This window comes from Hemiscyllium ocellatum, chromosome 32 (genome assembly GCF_020745735.1).
Source record: "Hemiscyllium ocellatum isolate sHemOce1 chromosome 32, sHemOce1.pat.X.cur, whole genome shotgun sequence".
NCBI classification, from domain to species: Eukaryota; Metazoa; Chordata; class Chondrichthyes; order Orectolobiformes; family Hemiscylliidae; genus Hemiscyllium; species Hemiscyllium ocellatum.
In genome coordinates, this window is record NC_083432.1 from 32,642,364 (window position 1) to 32,664,074 (window position 21,711).

General features: G+C 40.3%; 1 protein-coding gene across 1 annotated transcript in view; it reads right to left on the reverse strand.

The window, feature by feature from the left end:
- Positions 1 to 21,711, reverse strand: part of LOC132830885 (protein HEG-like) — a 92,528-nt gene that overhangs the window by 35,723 nt on the left and 35,094 nt on the right. Inside the window, exons 2-3 of the mRNA XM_060848805.1 lie at positions 2,403 to 3,152; positions 766 to 879 (exon numbers count right to left, since the gene is read on the reverse strand). Coding sequence (XP_060704788.1) covers positions 766 to 879; positions 2,403 to 3,152 — 864 coding nt within the window. The remainder of the gene's footprint in view (positions 1 to 765; positions 880 to 2,402; positions 3,153 to 21,711) is intronic.

The following is a 21,711-nucleotide window of genomic DNA, read 5'->3' on the forward strand; positions in this document are numbered from 1 at the left end:
GTTTATCTATCTTCAACTTTAATCAGTCTCTACTAGTGCAGGAAGGAAAGACATGTACATGCACAAACCCATGGAAAGACTAGCAAAGACAGATTGGCTTGAAGGAATTACGTCAGTGAAACACTTTTGCTCTTGTTGATCTATATATTGAGGACAGTCAGTGGACAAAAAATGAGGGGGAAGTGTAATTCATTCTTCATTAAAATTGGTGACTCTATATCCACCATGCAGACTATTACAGATGAACTTGGAGCAGTCGCTATCCTACAGTAAGCAGGGAGCATGGATAAAAGCAAATTACTGCGGATGCTGGAATCTGAAACCAAAAGAGAAAATGCTGGAAAATCTCAGCAGGTCTGGCAGCATCTGTAAGGAGAGAAAAGAGCTGACGTTTCAAGTCTAACTGACCCTTAGTCAAAGCAGGGAGCATGCTTGTGCATCTTAAAAATTACCTCCATCTTAATAAAGAGGACAACAATGATTGTGGCAGTTACTGCATAATGACTCAAACAGCTAATCTACAATATAAAAAATGTAATTAATCTACTCCCAAAAAGTGAAATCTTAAGCTGCTCTTATACTAAAATGCTGGGATCATTAATTTTAAGGAATCTTTGCAAGTTTCCCCTCATTGAGACAGATCAGCATATCAGGAGTTAGCATCACCAGATCAGGTCTTATGTTAATATAAAAGTAACATATGTAAGTCAAGAGTTTGATGTAAATATTATCAGAAAACAATAGGGTTGACAATTTTATTTTTACCTGTTACACAGCTATTTTCCTTTTCAAAGAACCCAGGGAAGCATTGACACTTATACGTCTGAAACAGATTCACACAAGTACTGCTTGGAGGACAGATTGCATTTTTGCAATGATCTGGAAATCAAAATAATACATGCTGAAATTGTTATTTGTTTCATTACAGACTTATTTGGTAAAGTAACATCCACTATGATTTGAAATTTACTGAACACAATGAATCAAAGCATTGGATTAGAAGTAAAACAGCTGACAACTTATTTCTTATAGGATTTAACAAATGTAATTATAGTATTGGTCATAATCGTCAGTGGAGTTTAACAATGGGATTTAGATTTACCCAAGTTTCAAGCAAACCCCCCCACCCCCACCATATTGCCAACTATAGTTACACAATTTGAGTGTACAACGGTGTTGCAAGGAATCTCCGTCTCATGCTTCAACAATCATTTAAATCAAAGCTCTGCTGTGAACTTGGTTAAAGAACAACCTATACTGTCTCCAATACATGATTTGGAGGTGTACAAAGTTAAAAATCACACAACACCAGGTTATAGTCCAACAGGTTTACTTGGAAGCACTAGCTTTTGGAGCACTGTTCCTTCATTGCTGTCTAGCAATCTAGGCGTGTTCAATATAGTGTATCAGTTGCAAGACACTCTGATCTTTTGCTATAAATTCTGTCTCTTATGATCCTGCCCCACTCCATTTCCTGATGAAGGAGCAGCGCTCCAAAAGCTAGTACCTTCAAATAAACCTGTTAGACTATAACCTAGTATTATGTGATTTTTACAAAGTATCGGCAGAAACAGCCTTGGAGCAGAAAGTTAAATCATTTTACTGCACAAGATGGAAAATTGGTGTTCAAATCTGTAAATAAATCAGATGCTTATTTAGACAACAGACACTCTTTCACAACAGTCACAACACAAGCACTAATGGAAAATTCCACTTTCCATCAGACTCCAAGATGGGTTTATAAGAACACAATGCCAATATGTTCAGCATTGGCATAGATCTCAGACTTTTTCATATTTAAAAGGGAAATCCATGGATTTAAGCACACATTGTTTTTTAAAAAAGAACACTTTCCCTCTAAAATTAATGCCCATCATTTATCCCTTCCCATCAAGTTTACTTTTCCTAAACTTGAACTTGGATGAGAATGCTTTGAATGGTTTTAATCCAAAAAGGTTTGACATTTGGGTTTCATTTGGCAAAAATGCTGATGATGATTGTTCACTGCTGTTGTCAGTGACATTTTCACTACAACTTAAGATATTTACTACACATGAAGAAGAAATGAAAGCCATTATGGCTGACAAGATTCAAGGTTAAGTCATATATGTTAATTTTGAGAGCACTAACTCTTGGCTGGAGGAAGTTATATCAGCAACCAACTATGCCATAAAAAAAGTTAGTCCATCTTGCCTTGATTTACTTGACAGGTACTTGGATCCTTGACACTGCTGTTTTCACCGTTGTGGTAAAATGTGTAATCCCAATAGCCAACTATTGCTAACACTGACGATGTTTAGTTAAATACTAACCCCAAACTGATTAGCCAGCTTTTGAGCAAAAGGAAACAAAGCAGTTTACTAGACTGAGAAACATCAGCCAATGCAAAAGTGTAGGCTTACCTGTAGGCTGTGGAGTCGTGGTCTTTGGAGGCTGGGTTGTGGACCAAGTAGAATTGGAAAGTTCTGTACTCTGAGTCATTGCCTCACTTGTAGTATTCATTGGCACTGTAGCATTCATTGACACTGTAGCAGTTGCTGGCATTGTAACATTTGTGCTGGCTTCACTGTTTGCAGATGTGTTGGCTGACGTAATGTTCATCGGAACCCACGTAGATCTTTCAGTGGTGGAAAAGACTGTTGACATAGTAACATTAATTTCTCCACTTGTAGCTGGTATGCTGGTTGATGCATTATGAGGTGTGGCGGCGGTGGTTGTGTGTTCTGGGGTTGAACTTTGGGTGGTATTTTCTGTGGTGTTTGTTGGAATCTCAGCTGTGGCTACCGTTTGAAGAGTTGAAGCCCCTGATGTTGCAACTGTCATGTTAACTGGGGAATACGTGGGAGCAAACGTTGCATTTGAAAAAGAGGTTTGTGCTTCGGTTGTTCTTGTATTTTCTCTGGTTGAAGATGATGTTACACTGGTCATTGAAATAAGTGGGGAGCTTGCTGAAAGACTTGTGTCAGATATTGGAACAGTGGTAGACACTGCAGTTACCTCAGAGGCAGAACTGGGTGTTGAGGTAGTGCTCTTGTCAACTGTACTTGGTTTTGAAGTGGATATGTGTTTAGTTGTCTGCGATTCCACTACTGTAATGGTGCTGGATGATGACCTGGACGTCACAGGAGTCAATTCTGTGGCATTTGTCCCTCCTGAAAGAAATCAAATCTCAAATTAGAATTAAATATTTTACCATTTTGAAGCTAGACATCTCCCTTGTGAGGAAAAACATGTTGGAGAAGTAAAAGGGAAAAGAAAGACTTGTATTGATATAGTCTTTTTCATGACCACCATTCATCTCAAAATACTTTGGATAAAGTGAAAAGCTTTTTGAAATATAGTCACTGTTAAGTGGAGGCAGTGGAAAATCTTTTACTTCGAGAGATGTATATGTGCCTTTAAGATCATTGATGCCTGATAGATTTGTAACATGGTTGCCATGGAGTAGAGGGTAGAGGCCTCTATGGCATGGGGTTCAATGGTTAGCACTGCTGTCTCATAATGTTAGGGATCTGGGTTCAAATCCACCCTCAGGCAACCGTCTGTGTGGAGTTTACACATACTCCTTGTGTCTGTTTAGGTTTACTCTCAGTCCAAGGATGTGCAGGTGAGATGGACTGGCCATGGGAAAATGCAGCGTTACAGTGGTGGGTTGGGTCTGGGCAGGATGCTCTTTGGAGGGTCGATGCGGACTTGAAGGGTTGACTGGCCTACTTCCATACTGTAGGGGTCCTATAATTTATGCTGCTCAAAGATGTTCATTTGGTTGTTACTTTGTGTTGAGCCTTTTGCCTAGATTTTGCCCAGCAAAAGTGTCAGCCCCAACAATATTGTATCTTGAGTGTGCATGTGTGCACTTAATCATGGAAATTCAAATATTCCTGTGAGTGATTTTTTTTCCAACACAGATACACTTTCAAAATGATCATCCCTTTTAATGCTCTCATACCACTGTTAAAAGCGCTTGAAAGTATATCTTGTTCAAACGATTTTATTGGGGGGAGTTCTTTTAGTGCAGTGGTAGTGTTCCTATCTCTGAGTCAGGGGACGTGACTGCAAGTCCCATATGCTTCAGCGATGGATTGCAAAGAAACAGGAAATATATCAAAATAGTTATGATGTACTGAGTAAAAACCTATGATGAACATCATCTCTGGCCCTGTAATACCGGGTTTATTTTTGTTCAGTGTCAACCTTTTCCTCATGATAAAAAGTAAACAGTTTAAAATAAGCTGAAATATCAATCTCAAAATTTTAGATTGCTATCTACAGAACTGAATGTGTGTCAGACAATCTTTATTTCCTAGTCACTGAGAATTCATGGTAATTGGTTATTTAACCCTGTTTGATGACCCCACAGATGCCGGATTCCTCAGAAATCCCCTTGACTTGACACAAGATTCAAATTAATATCAGGAAGTCTCTGCTGCTATAATAATTAGATTGTTGGTGGCATCTTTCTTCGAAATTAGCACTGAGTATTATTGCTTTGCTACTGACCCAAAGCACCACCATATTTAACTTTAACCAAATATAAAATTTGACTTGAAAAGAAATAGAAGCAACAAGAAAATCTGTTCACTATAGCCTTGCTGCATCTTAAATGTAAATTGTACCTTACCACTTCTATGAACAAGAAAATATATTGAAACAACATAGTCCAATATCAATATTTGGTTAAAAACATTACACATAAAAGGGATAACTAGCCATTTGGATACAGAACTGGCTCAAAGGTAGAAGACAGAGGGTGGTGGTGGAGGGTTGGTTTTCAGACTGGAGGCCTGTGACCAGTGGAGTGCCACAAGGATCGGTGCTGGGTCCTCTACTTTTTGTCATTTACATAAATTATTTGAATGCAGACATAAGGGGTACAGTTAGTAAGTTGGCAGATGACACCAAAATTGGAGGGGCAGTGGACAGTGAAGAAGTTAACATCAGATTACAACACAATCTTATCAGATGGGCCAATGGGCCGAGAAGTGGCAGATGGAGTTTAATTCGGATAAACGTGAGGTGCTGCATTTTGGGAAAGCAAATTTTAGCAGAACTTATATACTCAATGGTAAAGTCCTAGAGAGTGTTGCTGAACAAAGAGACCTTGCAGTGCAGGTTCATAGCTCCTTGAAAGTGGAGTCGCAGGTAGATAGGATAGTGAAGAAGGCACTTGGTATGTTTTCTTTCATTGGTCAGAGTATTGAGTACAGGAGTTGGGAGGTCATGTTGCAGCTGTACAGGACATTGGTTAGGCTACTTGGAATATTGCGTGCAATTCTGGTCTTCATCCTATCAGAAAGATGTTGTGAAACTTGAAAGGGTTCAGAAAAGATTTACGAGGATGTTGCGAGGGTTGGAGGATCTGAACTATAGAGAGAGGCTGAACAGGCTGGGGCTGTTTTCCCTGGAGCGTCGGAGGCTGAATGGTAACCTTATAGACGTTCACAAAATTATGAGGGGCATGGATAGGATAAATAGACAAAAGTCTTTTCCCTGGGGTTGGAGAATCCAGAACTAGAGGGCATAGATTTAGGGTGAGAGGGGAAAGATATAAAAGTGACCGAAGGGGCAACTTTTTCCATGCAGAAGGTGGTACGTGTATGGATTGAGCTGCCAGAGGAAGTGGTGGAGGCTGGTACAATTGCAACATTTAAAAGGCATTTGTATGGGTATATGAATAGGAAGGTATTGGAGGGATATGGGGCAAGTGCTGGCAAGTGGGACTAGATTGGGTTGGGATATCTGTCAGCATGGACGAGTTGGACCGAAGGGTCTGTTTCCATGCTGTACATCTCATTGACTCGATGACATCGAATTTAAGAGATATTGCCCTCATTTTAATGAAGTCATCCAAATCATAACTGGTTTTGACTGTTTTTGAGAACTTAATTTATGCTTGTTTGAGTTTTGTTAGCTTTTCTCGGTTTAAGAAGTTCAACTTTAAATACAGTTCGCAAGTAGATAAATGTAAATGCATCATATACAGTAGCTATTCCCTCATGATCAAAGTCATAAAGTTTGTTGCATAAAGGAAGTATGCAATAAACTTTAAGTCTTTAAAGATTTGAAATCATTTATTTTCCTTTCACAAGAATTCCATACCCAGTAATTTACTTTTTTCTGCAACATTTGCATTAGTTTTTACTCAAAATCTCATTACTCTCATAATCCTAGAAGGATTTATTCTTGGCTTCTTAATCAGCATTATGCTTGACATCAACGTCCACAGACAAGGGGACAGTAGTTACATGCACATTGATGACACCTAAGACATCCCTCCACCAGCTGGTCCAGCAGTCTGTTTTGGGAAACTGATCACAACAAACCACCTGATGAAGGAGCAGTGCTCTGAAAGCTAGTGCTTCAAATTAAAGCTGTTGGACTATAAGCTGGTGTATCTTTGTACACCCCAGTCCAACACTGGCATTTCTAAATCATCACAACAAACCAGAATTTCTTACAAATGAGCACAGGCAAGATTGTAGTCAATGCCTTCAGGCACTGCCAACAACATGCAGCAATGCCACACATTTTGGTTTCCTCGTTAGTGGCCTTCTTGGGATGAACCAGACTACTTGCAGCTTGCTGGTTTACTCCAGCCCCAGGCAGAGATTCCAAAGCCATATCTTCTCTGTCTAATCATTACTTATATGCATAATGGTAAGATCCTAGGGAGTGTTGCTGAATAAAGAGAGCTTGGAGTGCAGGTTCATAGCTCCATGAAAGCGGAATCGCAGATAGATAGGATAGTGAAGAAGGTGTTTGGTATGCTTTCCTTTATTGGTCAGAGTATTGAGTACAGGAGTTGGGAGGTTATGTTGCGGCTATACAGGACATTGGTTAGGCCACTGTTGGAATATTGCGTGCAAATCTGGTCTCCTTCTATCGGAAAGATGCTGTGAAACTTGAAAGAGTTCAGAAAAGACTTACAAGGATGTTGCCAGGGTTAGAGGGTCTGAGCTACAGGGAGAGGCTGAACAGGCTGGGGCTGTTTTCCCTGGAGCGTCGGAGGCTGAGGGGTGACCTTATAGAGATTTACAAAATAGTGAGGGGGATGTTTAGGTTAAATAGACAAAGTCTTTTCCCTGGGGTTGGGGAGTCCAGAACTAGAGGGCATAAGTTTAGGGTAAGAGGGGAAAGATATAAAAGGGACCTAAGGGGCAACTTTTTCATGCAGAGGGTATATAATTGCAACATTTAAAAAGGCATTTGGATGGATATATGAATAGAACGGGTTTGGAGGGATATGGGCCGGGTGCTGGTGGGTGGGACTAGATTGGGTTGAGATATCTGGTTGGCAAGGACAGGTTAGACCGAAGGGTCTGTTTCCATGCTGTACATCTCTATGACTCTACGACCTGATCAGGTGACTCAGTTTGTTACTGGGGGCTAACAAAGAAAGATCATTACAGCACAGGCCCTCCAAGCCTGGACTCTGGAGAATGTAGTTTCATTTACATTGTAGTATGCTTGTTTCTGTCATATCTGGACACCTGCTTTACCGAAGATGGAGGTAAAAAAACATTTCTAACTTGCGTTTTAGATTCGATTACTTACAGTGTGGAAACAGGCCCTTCGGCCCAACAAGTCCATACCGACCCTCCGTAGAGCAACCCACCCAAATCCAATCCCCTACATTTACCCCATCACTTAACACTGCGGGCCATTTAGCATGGCCAATTCACCTGACCCGCACATCTTTTGACTGTGGGAGGAAACCGGAGCACTCGGAGGAAACCCACGCAGACATGGGGAGAATGTGCAAACTCCACACAGAGAGTTGCCTGAGGCAGGAATTGAACCCAGGTCTCTGCTGCTGTAAGGCAGCAGTGCTAACCACTGTGCCACCCATCAAAAGGAAATGGTTTACGCAAAGGATACTCTCTTGCAAGTATTGCTTATACTTAAATGACAATTTAATTGATTAATTCTTATTTTGCCTGGTCAAGGTGTTGTTAATTCTTCTCCATGTGCCTTGCTGTAAATTGAATGAAGTAAACTGATATACAACATGAAGAAATTATTTGAATGATTTCACTGGTCAATTTTGCCGTACTTGAACATTTAAGAATGGTGGCTCAGAGAGATTAGATTGCTTTGTTCTCTCCTGGTTGTACTTACGCTATTTCCTTTATGCAACAAACTTTACAACTTTGATCATGTGGGAATAGCCACTGTATATGATGCATTTACATTTACCTCTACTTGTGAACTGTGTTTAAAGTTGAACTTCTTCTTAAACAGAAAAAAAGCTAACAAAACTCAAGCAAACATAAATTAAGTTCTCAAAAACAGTCAAATTTGTGCCTCTGAGAAGAATCTTAATGAAAATAAGCTAATTCTGTATTTCACTATTCATGCTATCACGTTACATTATTCTTATAAAAGCCTGCTAAGCTATTGTGCAAGAAACTCAGATAACTACAATGGCAAGGGTGATAGCTACACAATTTCCAGCAAGTATTAAGCATGGCCATTGTTTCAGGAATGTGTCCTTGCTTCAAGATCTGGGTGCATGTTTGACCATGCACTTAGACCAACAGCTTGTTCATTGTGGATATGAAGGTTATCTAATGAAAACAACAAATGCTACAGATCACAGTGAGTCAGGCAGTATCCGTGGAGAGAGCAAGCTAACTTTGTGAGTCTAAAGGACTCTTCCTCAGAGCTGAAATGGATGTGGAGGGACAGCATTTATGCTCCAGTTTGGGCGGGGGGAGGCTATTTAGTGGGTGTAGAGTGCTATGTTAGTAGTCTATCTTAAGTGATTGGAATGTGAGAATGGGAGAAAAACGGTGTGTCTCCTGCCAGACTTGAAAGGACAGTGAGTGGGGTGGGGAGAGAAGGACACAGAATCATAGAGATGTACAGCACAGAAACAGACCCTTTGGTCCAACCTGCCTGTGCTGAGCAGATATCCTAAATTAATCTAGTCCCACTTGCCAGCACTTGGCCCATATCCCTCTAAACCCTCCCCATTTATGTACCCATCCAAATGCCTTTTAAATGTTGTAATGGGACCAGCCTTCAAGACTTCCTCTGGCAGCTCATTCCACACGTGCACCACCCTCTGCATGAAAAAGGTGCCCCTTAGATTTCTTTTAAATCTTTCCCCTCTCATCCTAAACCTATACCCTCTAGTTCTGGACTCTCCCACCCCAGGGAAAAGACCTTGTCCCTCATCATTTTATAAGTTCCTATTAAGATCACCCTCAACCTTCATTCTCCAGGAAAAAAACAACCTCACTTTATTGAACTCAGTCTATGACAATTTAATTGATTAATTCTTATTTTGCCCGGTCAAGGTGTTGTTAATTCTTCTCCATGTGTCTTGCTGTAAATTTAATGAAGTAAACTGACATACAACGTGGAGAAATTATTTGAATGATTTCACTGGTCAATTTTGCAGTACTTGAACATTTAACTTCAGCTCAAACCCCTTTAAACCATGATAACAAGCTAAAGGAAAGGGTTCACAATTTGAAGGTGTTGAACTCAATATTAAGTCCAGAAGGCTATAAAGTGTCTGGTTTGAAGATGAGATGTTTTTATTTAGATTACTTACAGTGTGGAAACAGGCCCTCCAGCCCAACACGTCCACACCAACCTGCTGCAGTGCAACCCACCCAGACCCATTCCCCTACACTTAACACTGCGGGCCATTTAGCATGGCCAATTCACCTAACCTGCACATTTTTGGACTGTGGGAGGAAACCAGAGCACCCGGAGGAAACCCACGCAGACACAGAGAGAATGTGCAAACTCCACATAGTCAGTCGCCTGAGGTGGGAATTGAACCCGTGCCACCGTGTTGTTCGTCCAGTTTGCGCTGTGATTCGCTGGAGCATTGCAACATGCCAAGGACAGTCAATGTGGGCACGTAAGCAGGAAGCTGTGTTAAAATGACCGGCTATGGGAAGGTTAGGGTCCTGCTTTTGCACAGACAGGAGGCATTCTGCAAAACGGTCACCCAGTCAGTGTTTGGCTTCTCCAATGCAGAGTAGGCCACATTGGTTGCAGTGAATATAATACACAAGATTGGAGGACGTACAGGTAAAATGGTACCTCACATAGAATTACTGTTTAGGTCCTTGGATGGTGGGCAGAGAGGTGGTAAAGGGGCAGGTGTTGCACTCTCTGTGATTACATGGGAAAGTACTGTGAAGAGGGAAGGGTTGTGCTGCTGGCTGTGGAATGGACTGGGGTGTCCCGAAGGGAATGAACCCTGTGAAATGCAGATGGGGAAGTGAGGGGGAAGATGTGTTTGGTGGTGGTGCCCTGTTGGAATTGTCTGAAAGATTATCTAATGCCTCCATAAATTCTTTCTTCAGTCTTTAAACGAAGAAATGATGCACTATAAACCTGTACAAAATGAATGCAACACATTATACAAACAGTGAAGCAAGCAATAAAACAGTTAAATATTTACAGCTGAAAGTCTTCTATTCAATGCAGGAGATAAAGATTATAATTAAGGTTAAGTTAAATTTTCACAAATCTTTTCAATGCACATTTTGCTTCTTTGTTAAATTAGAACATAGAATATAGAACATAGAACATAGAAAAATACAGCACAGTACAGGCCCTTTGGCCCTCGATGTTGCGCCGATCCAAGCCCACCTAACCTACACTAGCCCACTATCCTCCATATGTCTATCGAATGCCCGTTTAAATGCCCATAAAGAGGGCGAGTCCACCACTGCTACTGGCAAGGCATTCCATGAACTCACGACTCGCTGAGGAAAGAAACTTGCCTTCTGAAGCTTTGTAAGCGTCTTTTATCATTTTAGGAAGACATTTTCTAACTACCTAATTGCTCAATTTATACATGCTCAATTTCTCTCTTCTATTCAGAAAGACATGCCTAGCAGGGCATCCATATTTTGAACATTCAAATATCTCAGTTTCAAAATCAGGATAGGCCAGTTTGCAATGAACTAAACCAAATCATATAGCATACTTCTGAACTGGAATTATAACACTCTCAAACTTGCAACTGATAAAATGTGCAAATTGGACAGGCTTGGAAACAAAATTTCTGATCTGAGCCAACTTGCTTAAATTCCAAATGCATTATTATGAAATATTTAAAAGGTACAGCAACCACCATTAGAACAGTTCATTTTTCTCACAGTGGTACACTTTTGAACTTAAAAGGCAGTATTATCGTCCTTGAAATGTCTATCCATTCCTGATGAAGGGCTCTGGCCCGAAACGTTGAATTTCCTGTTCCTTGGATGCTGCCTAACCTGCTGTGCTTTAACCAGCAACACATTTTCAGCTGTGATCTCCAGCATCTGCAGACCTCACTTTTTACTTGAAATGTCTATGTAAAGACTAACACCACAAGGTTTTTTTGTGGTTGCAGGATGCATTGATGAGAAAGAGTATTTTGGTGGCAATATTTTTACAAAACAATAATCATTTCGTTCACAAGCATCAAGTCTAAACAGTCAATAGCCAGACTTTACAAAAGGAAATATGACAAAACAAAAAATAAGCGACAAATGCTATAAAGATACATTTGATGTAATGGTTTCAATTGATGCTGTGCAAACAAGCAGTTTCACAGGTGCTGAGTAAGTGAAACTTAAAACTCCAAACAACTGCCAACAATGGTAACACTATGTAAAGAAAACCATTCAGCTTTTAAAGGTAGTAGACAATAGTGACAGGAATTATCACACCAATTTGGGAGCCCAACATTGTTCCAGCCCGGATTGACCGGTTGTTTACAGACAAATTTGTAAAGGATGATGTTTTAGTGGCTCTTAGTAATAGAATAGTTAGGAGTTATCACTAATCAAAAGGAACAAGCAAACACATTCAAATATATGTGTTTAAAGAGCTCATAAAAGTTAAGGCACAGAAAATTTTACATCAAAATCAACAATTGCCCATCCAAATGAGCAAGGCCAGGTGAACAGACATTTCTACCCTCTTCTGGCTTATGTTTCTCAAATGCCAGATTTTGTCATGGATTCCAGCAGTGTGTTGCATTATCAATTGCGGCTGAGTGGGGATCACCCTCACTTCGAAACCAGATGTTTGTGGGTTCATGCTATACTGCCAGATGCTGATTTCCAGAAGAAATGTTAAAATGAGATCCCTTTCATAAGGGCATCAATGTTGACATGGCACTATTTCAAAGACAATCTAAAAGGCTGTCTCTGGTGACCTAGTCAATATTTATTCTTCAGTACATACCACATACAGATTATCTGATCATTATTGCTTGTGGGAGTAAATAATGTGCTCACAAACATTTAAACGGCCTCAACGTTTAAAAGGAAGGCTTCGGTGTTGTGGAGATATCACTGAATTAGTTACCCAGGAACCTCGGGTAAATAAAAACAAGGAATGCTGGCGATCCCAGCGGGTCAGGCAGCATCCATGGAGAAAAAGCATGCTAACATTTTGAGTCCAGTTGGCTCTTTCTCAGAGATCAGGTAAATGCTCTGGGGACATGTGTTCGAATTCCACCATGGCAGATGGTAAATGGAAAAGCTTTCCTCATGACAACCATGTAACCACGGTCAATTGTCATTAGCAAAAAAATCTGGTTCACTCATGTCCTTTAGGAAAGAAAATCCGCTATCCTACATGTGACTCCAACTCCTACAGCAATGTGGGCGACTGTCACGTGGAGTTTGCACATTCTCCCAGTGTCTGCGTTGGTTTCTTCCGGGTGCTCCGGTTTCCTCCCACAGTCCAAAGATGTGCAGGTCAAGTGAATTGGTCATGCTAAATGGCCCATGGTGTTAGGTGCATTTGTAAGAGGGTCATTGGTCTGGGTGGATTACTCTTTGGAGAATCGGTGTGGACTTGTTGGGTCGAAGGGCCTGTTTTCACACTGTAGAAAATCTAATCCAGTCTTAACTGCCCTCTGAGTTATTAGGGATAGGTTGTCCCAACAAGAGACCACCCACAATCAATAAATGAATTTTTAAAAAGTCACCTACTGATCCTGTGGTTGTTCTAGCTGTATTTGATTTTCCTATGATTTTCCTAGGCAAGCACAGTTTCTTTATAAACAGCAAGCATTACTTTGCCTCTTAATGCTGACAGATTTATATGTTTTAATAAATCAACTTGAAGTTCAAGACCAGTCACCTGGAATTAGTTGCCATGCATCCACAATAATCCATTTGCAAGCGCTGAGATACAAACTTGCAATTCCCCGATTATATTTTCACTCAGTATCAACTCCAATGAACTAAATGCCCCTTTTGTAGATTTTATTTTCTCACCTTTGCTTCTCTTTTCTCCTCTGTGCTGATGACAGCAATGTGGTGTTACCTTTTAAGGCGAGGGTATTGGTTGTTTTCTTTCAACAAGTGAGCATGTTTTTTTGCTGCAGATTAATTATTGTTTTCTTGTTAACTAAACATTCCATGATCACTTGCGCACAACATGCAGTACAGCTCACATCCCTCGCATTAAAAGTTAATCATAAAAAGTAAACAAGATGGTTCCCTCCCTCAACATTAAACATGAATACTTTCTAACTGTAACAAGGCAGTTAGATACTGTCAAATTTCTTCAGTAAGGAGTTTCCCACAATAGAGTGAAAGCAATTCTCAGCCCTAGCAACTGTCATCAGTAAACAAAAAGTTCAAATTTACCACACCAATGTTCAAGTTCAGCGACACACAGTGGACAAATCTTTTGTTGTTGTAGGGAAGAAGGGTAATTTTATAGTGATATTACAGAAATGAATAATGTCACAGTTTCATGTGATTAATACCATTGCATTTGGAAAAGAAAGGGCTGCGTTTAATTCTTTGAACAGCGTGCCCTTTAAAATAAACACAATTTGAACAGGTCTCTGGCAGTGCTTTAGTCAGTTAACTTGGACATGGATCAGAGAAACGTAATTGGGCACTGAGAATCAGGATTGTAAGGTATTTGCATTGCAAGTTTATTAATTTATTTTTCTTTAATTTTTGTAATAGCAGAAACCAATTCTTTGTTCACTTTTGTTTGTGTTACTTCCTTACAGCCTTAGTTATTCAGCAAACTCCAGGTACTCCAGTTTCCTCCCTCAATCCAGAGATGTGCAGGTCAGGTGGATGGCCATGCTAAATTGCCCATTGTGTTAGATGCATTAGTCAGAAGGAAATGGGTTTGGGCGGGTTACTCTTCGGAGGGTTAGTGTGCACTTGTTGGGCCAAATGGCCTGTTTTCACACTGTAAGGATCTAATCTAAAGACAACCTTCAATCTCTAACAGAAATTATAGCAGTACCTTCACAGTAATGAACAGGATTTACAAATAGAATGTAGTCTCAAAAGTATAGGGTTAGAAATTGTTCTTTGTCACCTATTTGTCAGACTGAAAATTTGGGCAAATATATTAATTTTAAGGGACTTTGTCGCGCATGCCCTGGGATTTCTGAAATTCCTGGGATTGTTCAGAAGACAATGGCAGCTTGTGCATCTCGACATAAAAAAAGCTGAGCATCTCAACATCAAGAGGAACAAAAAGACCATACCATGACAAGCTGCGATGTCCTTGCAGAGAAAGATAAACTTCCATTTAAATACAGTGACTTTCACATCTATATATAGTCTCATAGCATTTCACCAGCAGTAAGGTGTGGTCACTGTTGTAATGGAGGAAACTTCAGGATAATGAAACCATCTCTACACTTAGGGTACAGATACATGCACAAAGAGTAGTGTCATACACAAACAGTAGAGTAGATACTGGTGTGCTGTTAACTTTGGAACTGTATACCAGGTCAATCGTTTAGAGGACAATAAGAACATAATTAAAAATACTTCCAAAATGTCTTACTATGTGGTTGAAATGTACTGCACTTTTCTGCTATTAGATTCACACTTTGCAGGCCATACCAGACCATGCCCTCAGATCAACTGGCAGAGGTCTTCTCGGACATCTTCAATCTCTCCCTGCAGCAGGCCACTGTCCCTGCCTGTTTCAAGAGGGCCAACATCATCCCTGTGCCTAAGAAGGCTCATGCAGCATGTCTCAATGACTACCGCCCAGTGGCTCGAACTTTGGTGGTCATGAAGTGCTTTGAAAGGCTGGTCATAGCATTACTCAACTCCAGCCTCCCCACTACTCTTGACCCACTCCAATTCACCTATCGAACCAACAGATCCACGTCAGATGCCAAATCACTTGCCCTTCACTCCTCCCTAGAACATCTTGACACCAAGAACAGCTACGTTAAGAATCCTATTCATTGAAGGCTGAACTGTAGTCAACACTATTATCCCCTCGAGACTGATTACTAAACTTAGTGATCTCAAACCGAGCACCACTCTCTGCAACTGGATCCTCAGTTGCCTAACCCACAGGCCACAATCAGAGAAGACTGGGGACAATATTTCATCCTCACTAACACTCAACACTGGAGCCTCCCAGTGCGTACTCAGCCCCCGACTGTATTCACTATATACCCATGACTGCGTCGCCAAATACCAGACTAATGCCATTTACAAGTTCATTGATGACACCACCATAGTCAGTCGAATCTCAGATGGTTTCAACACAGTTTCTACCCTAATGTTGTTAGAATACTTAATGGTCTCATAAACTCTTAGCATTCGCCTGTACCTGTGTTTTTGTTTTTGCCACTGTTTACCTATTATTTACTATCTATGCTACTTAACTGTGTGATCTGCCTGCATTGCTCACAAGACAAGCTTTTCACCGCGCCTTGGTACACGTGACAATAAATTCAATTCAATTCGATTCAAATCAACCTTTTAGCCCCTACTGAGTGAAATAGAATATGAAGGACATCTTGGTCCATGCCAAGTTGTACGAAAGCCAACTAGGCAATACTATGAAAGGGTTTGATTGAGTAAGCACAAATGTTGCTGCCACTTTGGCAGAGGGGAGTCTAAAATTATGAGCCGTAACCACCACCACCACTCATCAGTTGAATGGAGAATGCACAAGAAACCAAAGATACAGGGTTTGTAATTTTTGGAAAAAAACAACCTATCATTGAAGGAGAGTATCACTGACTTGGTCAACACTAGTTGCTCTAATTACCCTTAAGGAGGTGGTGGTGAGCTGCCTTCCTGATATACTGCAGTCTGTGACGTAGGTACAATCACAGAGATGTTAGACAGGTTGCTCCAGGATTTTATTCCAATGACAGAGCAGGAAATCATTCCACGTGCAGCTTAAGGAGGTTATGTAAGTGACGGTATTCCTATATGTCTGCTGTTCTTATTCTTCCAGAGAGTAGAGATGGTGAGTTTGAATAGTACCACCAAAAGCAGCTTGTGGAATCCACTACCAGTAATACAACTGAGGAGAAACTAGTTTGAATAAGAGGAGAAATTTGGAGAGGGTTAGATGGAGGCAGATGGGAGTAGAGGCTTAAATGAAGCATCAGAACAGATATCAACTAGTTGGGTGGTATAGTCTGTTTCTACCCTACACGTTTCTCATAATTCCATGGTCAATACAAACATTTAAAAGAAATCTACAACTCCGTGTTAAAAACATGGTCAAAAATGTCATTTACAAATAATGCTATGTAAAATTGACTATATTTGTGGTCAGTCAACTATTAAAAGCTGCCAGAGGGAACATAAAGTAGTGATTTGTTTAATCAACAGTATCATTATTTTCCAGCAAGTGGCAGGTAGCATGAGGCAACTTTGACCTGCCCAATGTATTTTTCTAATCTTACAAGCCAATTAATCAGCTCAGAATGTGATGTCTTCTTTTATATTGTGTAGGCAGAATGCCAGGAGGTTCGTGCCCTTTTAGCTTGGAGCCAATTTCAAGATTGACTGACAAAGTACCTCTGCTTTTGATAACGGCACTAAACGCTAAACAACAAGTTTAGGAACTGATAGTTAAAAGATTGTCACAAGATCCATTACTTCCACTTGAATAACTTTACTGAAATAATCTGTTTTGCAAAGTATAACATCTGGTCAATGACCAGACAAATGGTTAATGTCTCAGCACAAATTCCATGCGCTTCTCTGATGGCATATCTACTAGGGTGTAGACCCTTGTTTAGGTAATGGAAAATGATGAACACTTCTCCCTCTTGAGTTTTTTGACTCACATGGTAATTCAAGGGATTCATTATTATTCAGCCACTTCAAAAAAATAAAATGCAACCAAGCTGTACTTATTTTCTCTGAGCATCAAGCAGATGTGATGGCGTAGTAGTATTATTCTGGACTGTTAATCAGAGACCTGGATAATGTTCTGGGGATCTGGGTTCAAATCTCACTATGGATGATGGAATTTGACTTCAATATTTAAAAAAAAAACAGGAATTAACAGTGCAATGATGACCATTAATCTATTGCAGATTGTTGTGGAAAAACCCATCTAGTTCACTCACATCCTTTAGGGAAGCAATCTGCCATCTTTACCTGGTCTGGTCTGCATGTGACCCCAGACCCAAAGCAATATGTTTTACTCTTAATTACCCTCTGGGCAATTAGGGATGGTGAATAAGTGCTGGCCAGTGATGCTATGATTCTGTAAATGAATAGTAAAAAAAGGCCCAAGGATTACTGGCAATTTTTCACACATTCGTTATATTACAGGGCTAGTCTCTGTTTCTCAATAGCGATATTAGAAATCCAAACTCCACACAAATTTTAAAAATTATAAGCTGAATTCAAGACATTTGAACATACGTGGAATTTGATTAGGATTGATTCTGCCGTTCTGGACCTTTTGTGTAAGTTAGAGGGAAACGTTTAGCAAAGCAAAATCCAATGTTTATAGTTTTTACAAAAAAGATGGCTGGGAAGTAAAAGACACAGAATGCACTCACCTTCCCTATTCATGACAGTAACAGTTCAAAACCAGCAAGTTCAGTTTTTCTCTTCCGTAACAGCGATCTTATCAGTAAATATTCATGAAAACAGCCAGTTCAATTATTCATTATTATTTCAGCATATGCCAAACGGAAATAAAATTCCCAAACTCTGCTTGAAGGCCATTTTTATGCCCAGCCTTTTTCTGTAGTAGAAATTATAATTATGGCTCTTGCACAAAAGGTCTATATTTAGTATGTTATCTTTCCTTCTTGATATCAGAAGCCAAGATAAATGAGTAAAATGATCACAACGTGTGCCTGTAATCAGCCCCAGAGCATACACACAGCCTGACCCCTCAAACATACAGGGATTATCCTGCATTCTTGAAATATTTTGTAGCTGGTATCCTGCAACCATACCACGTTGCATGAATTCAACCCACCTCCTCCTCCAGAACGGAAATGTTTCCTGATTCATTTTTGAACCTTTATTAGCTCGATGACAGATACCAGTGTAACAAAAGCTGTGTTATAATGGAGAACACAATATAATGTCCTAAATCTTCCAACATCCAGAGCAGTGAAATCTGGATTTAAGTCTGTTGTGTGTGGGGTCCAGCTGTGACCGTGTGTCCTGTACTTGCCTGGGTAGGTTTAAACTCAGGTGAGCTGATGTTCATTGGTTCTGGAATCTCCACAAATGTCTTTGATCCTGAGTTCTCCGTGAGAGATTTATGCCAGATATTTACCCAGGAAAGGTTAGGCTGGTCTGTATCAGCTAGGGATTAGCCAAGTATGACTAAAAACCCCATCCAGTCACAACTACACAGAAATCATCCAACTTGACCTGACTTGAAACACACTCCCATCACCACTTATACATTTGTTCACCCACCCACTGGAAGACTCAGGACCTTTAGAAAAAAACACTTACAGGAATATAATGCGATCTGAAGATGCTGGTGTTGGACTGGGGTGTACAAAGTTAAAAATCACACAACACCAGGTTATAGTCCAACAGGTTTATTTGTAAATAGTAACTTTCGGAGCGCTGCTCCTTCATCAGGTGGTTGGGGAGAATATGATCGAAAGACACAAAATTTATAGCAAATGTTTACAGTGTGATGTAACTGAAATTATATGTTGAAAAAGACCTGAATTGTTTGTTAAGTCTCACATCTTTTAGGATGAACATGTTAGTTTAAGCTTTTCATATGTAAACCGCAGAATTTTTTAAAAGTTATGTTCTCAAGTGAACTTTGACAATTGGTGTCATGTCGGCCCAGATAATGCATTGAGGTGTGAGCTGCTGTGTGTGAGGCTGTCTGTGCTGAACTGTTCAGACTGATTCTAATCGAAAAAACAGATTTACAGAACCTCACATGGATTTGTGCAGTTTTTGAGCTAAATAAAATGTAATTCTGCAGGTACAAATTCACCCCACAAAATTGTGTGTGTGTGTGTGTGTGTGTGTGTGTGTGTGTATGTGTGTGAATGTGAGTGGAAAGGGGTATAAGTCTGAGAGGCATCGTGGGAGTGTACATGTGAGTGTATGAGAGAGAGCTTGTGTATGAGGGTCTGAATGAGTGTGTGGGTCTCTAGGAGTGTCTGTGCGAGAGAGAGAGAGACAGACAGACAGAGTGAGAGAGTGAGCGAGTGAGCGAGAGAGAGTGAGCGAGTGAGCGAGAGAGAGAGTGAGAGAGTGAGAGAGTGAGCGAGAGAGAGAGTGAGAGTGAGAGAGTGAGAGAGTGAGAGTGTGTGTGTGTATGTGTATACTGCAGTGGGGTCACCTGTAGTGTGATATGAACCCAAGGTCCTGGTTGAGGTCATCCCCATGAATAGCAAACTTGGCTGTCAGCCTCTGCTTGGCCACTTTGCATTGTTGCCTGTCCCAAAGTCTGCCTTGGAGGATAGTCACCTGAAGGCCCGAGGTTGAATGTCCCGGACCGCTGAAGTGTTCCCCGACTGGGAGGGAACCCTCCTGTCTGTTAATTGTTGTGCAGCTAGTGCAGTCAAAAACAAAAGGGTGGTCTTCTTTTGAAACGTCCGTGATTGCTAGTCTAGCCCGAGAGAGTCAGTGCTGCACATTCCTGCTTCAGCCAGGATCCAAAGTCCCAGTTGAAACCGTAGTGTCCCATCGGAGCACAGAAAACCTTGCAGGCATAATAATGTACCCAGCATTGCTGCTGACTGGTAAGTCTAGGTGACTGGCATCACTGGCAATTCTAAAAGTGTTTGCCTGCTATTCCATTTTTAGTGATCAATGCAACTGCTCCACGCATCACTTTAGCATCTCCAAAATCAATCTGAGCAACTAACTCAAATTGAAGTTACCCCTTTCATTCAAGTGACAACATAAAATTAAATTGGGTTGTATGCTTTAAGACACAGAATAGCTGCGAACTGGAGAGCTCGAACACAGTACTTCACAAATCAACAGAATAACTTTGGGTCCCAAAATGCCCCAAGATTCAAATATGGCTCTCCTTTCCAACTTCAAAATTCATAAAATTGGCAGGAATTTGGGGCTTCCAAATTGCCAGGCCTTGTACTTTGAAAAACGGAATCAAACTACATTTTCAGCCATTGAAGCTTCAGATTCAATTTTATCCAGTGGTTATCCAATCTCAGCAGGGTTAGGGTTCACTAATTTCGATCAAGTTCTGGAGAAGTGTGGTTGCCGAAAGGACTGTTTCCCCATATAGAAATAGAAATAGGGGACACTGTTGGAAAATAAGGAGTCTCCCATTTAAGACAGAGATGAGGAGTTATTCTTTTCTCTTGGTGTCCTGAGATTGTTGGAGGTTCTCTTCCCCACAAAGCAGCGGAGACAAAGTCATTCAAGATTTTTAAAGGCAGAGTTAAACTCTGATTGACAAGAGAGTTAAACAGAATAGCTACAGATAGGAAAGTTGAGATCACGAGTATAACTGGCCAGACAGGCTGCATGGCCTCTTATCATTTTCATATGCTTGTTTGTTCCACTCTGTAGGATTTTGAAGGGGAACACTGAAGATACAGGAGAGCACGGCAGATCCAGCCTTCCAACTACTCCTCTTCAGAGAGGAAGGAGCAAGTAGCTGTCAAATGACTAGAATTTAAAAAGTGGTCAGTCACAATCCACAATCTTAGTTGTGTTTCTAAATCAAAGTAACAACATAGTGCGGTGAAGGAAGTTTTCCAATGCAAATGATGAGCTGCTAATCTCTGTGGACTGGGAAGGCCTCAATTTCATCACCTTAACCTAAATAGAGACAGTGATGGCCACGGTTCACTTATGAGCAGTCTCAGGAGAACAGTTGATTTTCCCATAAGTGTGTGCCAGTTTGAATTACCAACTTAACACAAGTTAGTGAAAATTTGGTAGAAATGAAAGAAAATGCAGCGTTTACAGGTGACTGTTTTGTAATGAACAGTGTCACCAATTGAAGTAAATGTATAAATGTGATTTAAAAAAACCTTGCTTTTAGATAGCAGCTTTTGCAACTACATCTTAAAGCACTTAATAGCCAAGGAAGTAATTTTTTTTAGCGTAATGTAGGGAACTTGGCAGTTCAGTTACACAAAGCAAACTCCCACTAACATTGGTATGATTATAACCAGTAAATTGTTTTTCGAGATGTTGAAAAGTGAATAGATATTAGCTAGGACACTGCTTGTCTTCAAAACAATGTCATGGAATCTTTCAGCATTCTCCTGAACAAGGATATAGATTTATTATTTGATTTGAAAGATGGAACCTCTAACAGTCTAGATCTCCTATTTAAATAACTGTGAAAGATTAAACAAAACACACATTTTATGGAGGATTTTTCATTCAGCTTAGGACACTAAAACAGTAAAAAAAACTTTCCATAATGATAGACTGCAATGTTCTTGATGGTTATGGAAATTGTACTGTTTGATTACAGCAATTAAAAAGATAAATATAGGCATGT